Source organism: Scomber japonicus, chromosome 3, assembly GCF_027409825.1.
Source record: "Scomber japonicus isolate fScoJap1 chromosome 3, fScoJap1.pri, whole genome shotgun sequence".
Lineage (NCBI taxonomy): Eukaryota > Metazoa > Chordata > Actinopteri > Scombriformes > Scombridae > Scomber > Scomber japonicus.
In genome coordinates, this window is record NC_070580.1 from 29,118,146 (window position 1) to 29,128,127 (window position 9,982).

General features: G+C 41.1%; 1 protein-coding gene across 1 annotated transcript; it reads right to left on the reverse strand.

Moving 5' to 3' along the window:
• Positions 1 to 880: 880 nt before the first annotated feature.
• On the reverse strand, positions 881 to 9,217 carry dhrs3b (dehydrogenase/reductase (SDR family) member 3b). The gene is made up of 6 exons (XM_053316025.1): positions 8,483 to 9,217; positions 3,759 to 3,902; positions 3,325 to 3,444; positions 2,642 to 2,880; positions 1,637 to 1,762; positions 881 to 1,538 (listed from the first exon to the last, which is right to left on the reverse strand). The coding sequence occupies exons 1-6, from the start codon at positions 8,675 to 8,677 to the stop codon at positions 1,454 to 1,456; spliced, it is 909 nt and encodes a 302-aa protein (XP_053172000.1). The 5' UTR covers positions 8,678 to 9,217; the 3' UTR covers positions 881 to 1,453.
• Positions 9,218 to 9,982: the final 765 nt, after the last annotated feature.

The window sequence follows — 9,982 nt, forward strand, 5'->3', positions numbered from 1 at the left end:
TAACCTTTTCAATCATTGTTATGCTAGTTGAGCTAAGTGGCTATTAGCTGTACTTTTATATTTATTGTACAAAAGGAGAGTGGTGTCCAACTCTTGGCAACAAAGTGAATAAGAATTTTTCCCAAATGTTTCCCAAACTATCATTTTACTATTCTGGGCTATTCTGCAGGTTTCTATTCAGATAACATGATATCACAATCAGTTTCTCAGTGTTAGATGAGAAAGCCTTTGCCAATGACCCTTTGATACAGATGTTTGGTTAATTTCAATTTTGAGTTGTCCCCCCCCCCCCCCCCCCCCTTTTTGCAATGCATTTACCAAGTTTGGTTTTTTGCAGTTTTAGGACATGTTTTTCTAGCTCTTGAATAATATCCTCAGTAAAATGGTAATTATGAAACTGGGTGGCATTGATAAATCTCATGCATTATAAATTTACACTGCTCCTTCCCTCTGTTTTGTACTAAAGCCTTGGAATGTGCTTAGATTAATATTTTCTCCTTTTTTTGGAACACTTGCCCCTGGGGTTTGCTAAAAAAAACATAATTACAGTATGACATAACAACACAAACATGTAGCAGTTGTAGATAACATTTTTATGACAGTATAAGAAAAGTTAAAAGGACCAAAGTTGGTATACTGCATTATAATCTTAATAGGAGAGATTCATAGTTTAGTTAAGGTGACCTGTGTCCTTCCAGGGCTCAATTAATACATCTCCTGCCTGTCCACACATCACTGACTGAGGTTAGACCACTCTGCACATGTAAGGGCGAGGTCCTGACCGACTTGTTTTGAGTTCATTATGTTTATAGAGAATTACACCATCCCCCTGCGCCATTTTTTGACAGTAGAGAACAAACAAGAATACACATGCCACCCCAAGCGTGTTTTATGTTTTGACAACATCGTCTGTCATAGTCACTGATCTCATGCCTGGAATAAATCAAAAGGTGTTATCACACTGCCATGGGAGTCAAAACCCAGACATAAAACAATGTGTACCTCCCAAGTGTTGACTTATTCTATTTCATCATGCACAAAGAAACACAGTGCGTTTCTAAAACTCCATTTTATTATCTTGTTTTAATCCAAAAACACATTAAAAGGAGAATAAAAAAGAAGCATAAAAACATGACTAAAACAAGTGTCACAAAAAACTCCCAGAATAACTACTGGTACAGACCTATGCATGGCTTCTGTTCAAAGTGAGAATCGTACTCAGTCCACCATATGATACACGCACACACAAACATGCATGTGCGGCCACACACAGTCACACACATACAAATGGGACCAATAATTCTACCTGTAGAAGCAACCACTTTGCAAATGTCCCCTAAGTATTTCTCTTCACACTATCATGGGGCCTCCTTCACTTCTGGATGTTGCAAGGTCCATATTTCCTTAATTGTAACCCAGAGCTGTTGAGGTTGCTCTGAACCTCTTTCCAGGTTCATGTCCTCCCTTTGAAAGTGTTCATGCAGGTATAACTTCCAGAAAACTTGTGTATTTCTTCAAGTGCAACTTGTGGCATGAAGCTGGAAAGAGCAAAAAGATCAGGAATTTTGTTAAGCATAAATTATTAGCATCAATTATGACAATGAAATAGAGACAAATGATTTATGTGACCTTTTACCTTTTAAGAATGATGAGGGCATGCATGGTCCAAGGCAAGTAGAGAAAAGCCTTGTCAGCTCTGACTGCATCAACAGTCCTCTGAGCAACTACCTCAGGTTTGAGAGGTGGAAAGAGCTGCGGAAATCTATGAAAAATAAAGAAAGGGGTTTTGAGATCAAGTCTTGGCCATGCTAAAAAACTGGAAATGTTAGAGGCCATTTCCTGTCTATTTCAGGGTTTTAATTTGCTTGAAGGTGTAACCACCACTGCTCATAACCAGCAGGTTAGCAAGCTAGACATGCATATAGCAACAAACTGAACTTTACATGACCTTTTCAAAAGGTATTACACAACAAAATTACAAAAGTTAAAAGCATCAAGGGTTAGCGTCATAGTTTAAAGCTGGCCACTAGGTATGTAGTATGGTATAACAATAAATGAATGAATCAATGACGCAGTGACTAAGCACAATTCATTTCTATGCGTCATTATGGTGCTGCTACTTTTGATCAGTGTGTTATTTAAGGGCGAGTTGACCAAGGACATTATGTCATTAGGTCGAGGAGGACTGTGGAGGAGTATCTACAAAAAGCAGGAGGGTTGTATTAAGTCATAAACTCATGCTTTGGAGGTTACCAGCATTTGAATAGTCTTTTATTATAATCTACTGTAATAAGCTGCACAACAGAAATTTCAAAAGGATGCCTCTATTGTTTGGGGATGGTGGTGGTTTGATATTTAACTGTGTTGCATCTATCTTTTTTTTAATTAAATAGTTTATTTATTCAATGAAGACCACGCTTATTCCAAACACCTCTTTTTGCTTTACTGAAGAGGATGATTTGATTTTGTAGTACAGCAGATTTCCAATAAAATCTGACTTCATGGTACAAAATGTTAAATAAAGTTTCGAGGCCAACAAAAGCAGCCAATCTTCCACATAACATCTTTAATTTCCCGGATTATAAGCAAACAACAGTAAAAAGGATTTACTTTTGCTTCTCACTTTTGGATGCTTTCTCACCTCACTCTCATGCCTTGAAACATCTCTGTATTGGTGTGGAAGGGAAGGACTGTAGTGCAGCCAACACCAGGACAGTCCAGCAGGCCCAGTGTCAAGCTCTCCATGAAGGCCAGTGATGAGGCCTTGGAGGTGCAGTAGTCTATGGCTCCAGGGATGGGAGACTGCGACAGGATGGAGTTTATGCATACTACATGGCCGTGCTGCAGCTCCAGCATCCTAGGCAGAAAGGCCTTTGTAGTCTGGGGCAAGAAAAGAAACAAGAGAGATTGAAGGATATGATAAAGACAAGGTGGAAAAAGAAGGTGAAGTCTATTCAGTAGAGTAAAAAGAAGAGCAGGCAAGAGAAATAGGCTCACAGTGTAACCACAGATTAAATTTCCATTACCATTTAGTTGATAATTGCATTTCTGTCTGCATATGACACAGTCTTTTGATCTCTGTTCAAAATAAAAATGCCATGAGTTCCAAAACCCCTCTGATGTTTCAGTGACTGAGACGCAATTTGGAAATACCCCACTTAACCTGCCATGATAGCAGTCATGATTGACAAGTCTGGAGTTGCCTACTGTATATATACTGCCATGCTATAATCAAAATATGAAAATGACAAGGATAATCTACTTGAAGGAATTCCCCTACATCTGCATACAAGCTGCCTCTGCTACAGTGTCTCCAAGTCTTACCCAGAACTGTCCCATGGTGTTGATGTGTTGGGATTTCAGAAGGGCGTCGTCATCGCTGTCCATCAGACTTTTACCGTGGACTACAGCTGCATTGTTCACTAATATCGTAACATCTCCCACCTGAGACGAAAAAGAATAATATGAAAAAAGATAGCATTGCCAAAGATCATATGCATTTTCTGTCTGCTTTCACGAGATGATACAGTTGTGCTGCAGCAGAGCTGTCAGCAACATTCCTCGCTCTTATTCAGATATTTCAGTTGAAGTGTAATCTATACACCAGATGGGAGACAGAGCAGCTCAGAGCCAATATACATACAGAGGAAACACAGAGGCATCATAGGGTAATATTTTATGGTGTGTTTCACTGTGTGCAAATTACATTTCTCTATGTGCAAATAAAACATATCCGTAAAGATATCAAACTGGTTTACCTTTTCTCTAACCACCTTGGCTTGCTTGTAAACTTCTTCCCGATTGGCCACATCACACAGAAAGTAATGGCACTCTGTTCCTGAGTGAGAGATCTCTTCAGCTGTTTCTCTGAGACACTTTTCTGTTCGGCCCCACAAGATCACCTGGCAAGGGACAGCAGAAATTATTTTTTTAAAGATTAAAAATAAACACAGAAATATTCTCTATTGAGACTATGAGAAGATGAGATGCTAATTTAAGTGTACTGTTCAGTCATCAACACAAAATTAGGTATGTTAGCACTATTTTTTCTGGCATTGAGACCTAGTAGTACTGTGGAGATATTTGAGCAGCAATGTTCTTTTCATTCAGAGAACAGAGAGGCCATTTTCACCCCAACAAATAGTTTTTGAGCAAGATTAAAGGCTTGGGGGTTGCTGTGTGAATGAATTGTCTCTTCATCCACCCGGAGACTAAATGAAGGCCGGTCATTTGAGCAGGGAACATGGGGTTGGATGGAGGTGGGGGACTAGTGATTGGGCAATTAGATCTGTCAGTCTTTGGGGTCAGGGAAAGGTAATGAAATCAGGGGGTGAGCCCTCCTCATCTCTCAAACACAAATTCTCAAAGAGATTACACGGCCTGTTGGGCAGATGAGCCCCGTCATTTCTGGTCAGGGAGTCTGAAAACAGTGCGTGTGTGAAGTGCTGAGGACGCCAGTGTGGGATTTGGCTGGTCGCCCGTGACCAAGGTTAATATTTGAGCAAAAAGTCTTCTGGAAAGTGATCTTGTGTATCTGAGAGACTGGGAGACTGTGTGTGTATGCATACACACACACACACACACACACACACACACACACGAGAGTATGACTGTCTAATGTTAACACATGGATCAGTCTGTCATTCCCATTGTTTCATACTAATGTTTATGTGTAAACATCCATCTAGAAAGTTGGCAGGATCAGCATTTGAACTGATGTAATAGTTTTACTGAACAAATAATTAAATATCATATGAAAACATTTAGGAATAAGTGAACAGAGCATGTAGCATATTGTGTTATATGTCTTATATGTTTTGTACTAAGAGCTGGCAAAATCTGCAGTGTATTACATTTTGGGACTTTACAATAGCAAACATTCTTAATAACAGTACTTTAAGTGAATAAGCATGTAAGGGTTTAAATAGGCATGAGTTGTTATAGATGGACACACATTTGTACAACCTGTCATGTTGCAGTACCAGACAGATACAGACTGTGTCAATCTATTCAAATGTATTCAGAGTTTGTCTAGAGCCAAACACAACATACTGACAACTGCAGCATGTTAATTTGGATAGGCATGATCCTTAAAAATCACTGTATTGGTTTTCTTTTAATGCGGCATTCATGTGTCCATAACTGTCCAAATGTAATTGTGGTAGAATCAAACCAAACATAGTAATATTGACAGTACACAGCTCTAAAGGGCATCAAAGATTACAGTCTGGAATGTGTTCTTCGTTTCAGAGCAATAAGAGTTTTGGCTCCCTTTGTCAACGGCCCTTATTTGAGTTGCTTCTGATTGGGGTTTTTTGTTTGCTTCATTTGCAAGCCCATTTGAGTAATCAGTGAAGGCAGACAGGTCTTGATAAATAACTGAAAGCTTTTAATAGGATTTGAGCCTTACAAACAAAGCCGACAGCTCTCATTAAAAGTAAGCACTCAAACTGTGTGCTCCTGTTAAAATGTTATTTAATTCATTAGGTTTATCACCCGTCACAACACACAGGACCCTCAGAACAAACAAGCACTGGCCAAATTGCTATCTAGATAGAAACAGTAAAAAAAAAACAGTTTTGATTGATCTTGCACAAGCCTGCTTTGGTATGATGAACTAGTGTTTGTTCTAACCAGGCATACCTAACAAGACTTAATATTAATGCATGATGTAAGTAAAATTACTCTAATCATCAAATTAATGTTGCAAAGCTTGAAACAAGACCTTGAGAGGGAGGGAGAGAGAGAGAGAGAGAGAGAGAGAGAGAGAGAGAGAGAGAGAGAGAGAGAGACACAGAGAGACACAGAGAGACAGAGAACTGAGAAGAGAAGATGCCACTCAATACTGGCTAAGGTGTACATCTCTGTGTCTCCAGTAGCTCCATCTGAATTACAGTGATACTCTATCTCTCAGGTCTGAATGTATGGGTGGGTATGACCCTCCTCTTCACACCCATTGTATGGACCAGCAGAGAGGCGGCACACAGAGGGGGCAGCAGGAGTTCAGGAGGCAGTCGCCTGCCGCTGTCTAATTACTGCGGAGACAGCAAGGTCAGTTGCAGGGCAATACCCAGCTGGGAGCGGTGTGCTTCCCGCCTCCAGCACAACACACACCCACACAAACCTGTTGTCAGTGCCTCGGTTCGGTTCATCTTCATTGGAGTGATCTCTTTGTGTAATGCTAACCACATAAAAATCTATGTTTTCTGCAAAGACATTTTTCTAGAGGTGTTGTAATGACACTGATCATACTTGGAAAGAGACCCGAAGAAATATGCTATTTAAAAGTTGTTACTATTTACAGGGACTATTATGAAAGTCCTCTCTCTGTGCTCTGAACTTGGATGCTGTTTATTGTTCCAGAGCTTCGTTCTGCAACACCCCCCCCCCCCCCCCCCAATCCCCCCCGCCCCCAAACAGCACACAAGACAACCTGGCTCCCCTTACGAGTCCCCAGCTCTCCATCTCACCAGATTCTTTCATCAACACCATAGCTAGTCTTCCTCACACCGTAAAAAAACCAAAGCCAAGGCGGAGGGAAAAGGAAATTCCGGCTGCCAATCACAAAGGGGCTCAAACTGGGGTGACCGCAAGTTCATAGAGGTTAACCCTATTCATAATTACCGTCCTATTTCCTTTTAGCATCTCTTTAGGCAGGGAGTAATTGTCATACACATTACCACAGGTGTTGTTTTCAAAGCCTTCACACCTTGATAATACCCAACAATGGGGTGCTGAAAAGCATGGTGACATCCTTTGTTGTGCAGCTGCATAGTAAAGCTTTTAAAACCCACAGGTTTCTTCTTGCTCTTTCCCCAAGGAGATGGCATTCAAAGACAGAGGGAGGCAGTTAGTGTTTCATTGAGCTTTTAGCAATGTTTTCAAGCTGCTAAAATTGTGCATTAAGAGAGCATCTGAGATGTGGAGTCCGTGTCACACATGTACAGATAATTACAATGCACAGCTTTCAGCTGGGCTGCTCAGAGCTTTCTCACTGGGAAATTACCAGCGTTTTCGTCCAAGTGTAATGATGAATCCCATCTGACGTGATCAAAAATAGAACTGCTCTGTATTAACATATTACTGCTAAAAGGGACATGAGTGGCTCATCATGCACTCAGCTATGTAATGTTCACCCACTGGATTTGTAGACAAATTGTTGCCGGAAATGATGATGATGAACAGAGCTTAGCCTGAGCTGCAGTGATGAGGAGCTGTCTTTGGCCACTAGAACATTTCAGGCCCGAGTGACGGCTCCTTGTTAGGGGGGTGAAGGATGATGAGGGTGGCGGCGGGTGGTGGGACAATGTATGATTTGAATGGGAGGGGTGATTGTTTGAAACAGACTGAATGAGTTACTTTTAAACTGATTTCTAATGTGAATAATGATGTCCAACTTTAGGAGACACCATCATACATTGTGTTAATAAAATTATGTTTGGATTTGATCAAATTAACTGTGAAATCTATCAGTCTGATCATAATCTGGTTAGCATCGTGTATATTTAACCCAACTTTCAGCTGCTGACATAATGATGAACAAGTGCTTCAGTCTCATAATAAAATCATCGTATTTCTGACCTTTGTTGACCTATTACCTCATTAGTATCTGTCATCTGATTACACTGCACTGCACTTACTTTAATGGGTTAGAACTTACCCTTTTGAAACAGAATTCAACTAATGTATCCTGTTGATCTCTATCCCTTTTTGTTGGGGTCATTTTGATTTTCATACACTCCATAAAAGGAATCTCATGCCCTCATGCTTGAAAACCTAATCTGGCTTTTATTAAAAGCATTATGGAGCCTCTGTTGTGTTGTGATATGTTGGCAGATTTTACAACAGTGCAAGGACTTCTCAAAAAATTGAGAAATAGCAGGGTGGTTATTATGTGGAGGGCTTTGAAGCAGTTTAATGTGTGGCTTTGTGCACATTTCTTCCTCACTCCAAAATACACACACCCACACACACACAAACTGGCATACAGAGTCATTGCCTAAATCTGTGGATTTCTAGACATGTCAGTTATACTAGAACCCTCCCAGACTTTACCAGAATGAATGTCAGCCCAGTGCTGCACTTAATCACATCAATCAGCTATAAAGGCTGCCCAGACCTGCCCTCTGGTTGACCCGAGCTGTTGTGTAATACTTGAACCAAAATTGAGGGCAGTGTCTCTTGTCTCACTGGACCAACTAGACTACAGAGGTCATGATCCTACTTCCATGTAACAGTGAAACAACAATACACTTGGGGCAGCGTTTACAACCTGACCAGGCTACCTGAGGCAGGAGGAAGGTGGAGAGGGGAGGGGGGTTCAGGCTGCCACTATTAATGCTGATTTTGACACAAATATCTGCAGAAGCATGGACTGTCAAAACAAAGTCCTCACAAAATAACTTGAGTTATTATAAAATGTGATGCTTTGGAAGAAACGGAAGGCAAATATTTGGGTGCAACAAGTTGAAATTGAAATTACCTTTCTGGCCCCCTGCTTGGCAAACTCTTTGGCCAGGTGACGACCGATGCCTCGTCCCCCACCGGTGATCAATACCACCTCCTTGGTCAGGTCCTTCCTTCTGCTTGGTAACAGCGAAAACAAACTTGCTCTGACTATATAGTAGAGCATTTGAACCGGGAAAAGAAACATACGACAGGCGCTCTTCAAATCCATCTCGGAAAAGTGCTTGCGGGCAGCCGATAAGTACAATGTTTACGCTGCAAGTTTGCGTGCACTACTGATATCCTCCAACAGTGAGCACAGTGCAGAAACAGGGATTTAGGAGCTCCTGCAAATTTATCCGCATGCAAACAATCTCATCTGCAGCCTCAGAAAGCGTTGCATGAGTAATCCACTGGCGAAAAAATATTAAAAATGCCGAAGTGTGTCACTTCAAGGAGCTCTGACATGTTAGTCGACATGCATCAGGCTGTCGAAATGAGTGAGTGATCAGTCATTACGCATGTCAACCACTGCTAGAGACGCAGAAACGTGAAACACAAGTCCAGCGACGCTCCGTGGTGTGCGCTACTGAAACCGCTGGGCTTTTGGTGTTGTGTTCCTGTCCTGTCCCGTCCTGCCTTATATATTACCGCCTCTGCCCTGGCTTCGATAGGCTACACTAGTGAAAGGACCTGGATGAACCCAAGGGGAGGTTTGTAAGGGCATTAATCCTGATTGACATGTTAAGTGGGGATGAATATTTTTGCTCCAGTGCCCGTCTACCCGGAGTGGTTGCGTACTTGCCTCTTCCCCACCCCCTTTCATGTGTCTACAACGGTGGTTCTCAATCTGTGGTTCGGGGCCCCCCAGTGGTCGCCCCATTGCGCGTCTCAGGTGGGTGCCCAATCAGTCTGTGAAAGCTTAACTTCATTTTATTCATTGACTCGGACCATGATCTCGTTACTAGGAGTAGAAAAAACAACAATGTTCATTAACAAATGCAAAATCAACAACCAAAATACTCACAGGTGATATAAGAGTATCAGAAATGACTGGTCAACAAATCCTAACTCCAGCCCCCTAATTAATTAAATGAGTAAAACAAATAAGCAAACAATCAGAGTCAACAAAGCACTAAACACACAAACAATTGAGAAACCTGTTAATTGTAACCATTACACTAACCCCCAAAATAAATGAACAATTAATAATAGTTTGCTGGAAAAAAAGGAAATTCCCTTCCCCAAAATATACAAAAACTGACCCAAGTTAGATTTCATGTGGTTACTTTTCCACTGGCCAACTTGATGATGACATCTTGAGTTCAGTCACTGAATCACCACTGTTCTCAGTCTTGGTATTTTGATTAACACACAAACAAATCTGTAGGTGCATCACTGTGTCCAAAGTTTTGATAAGAAATTACAGCAAATATTGTCTTCAGTTTAATAAGTGTGATAGAAGTCTTACTGTTTTAGTGAACATGTTTTTGCTGATTTGATGGTACACACAATTCAGTGTGTTCCTATGTTCATA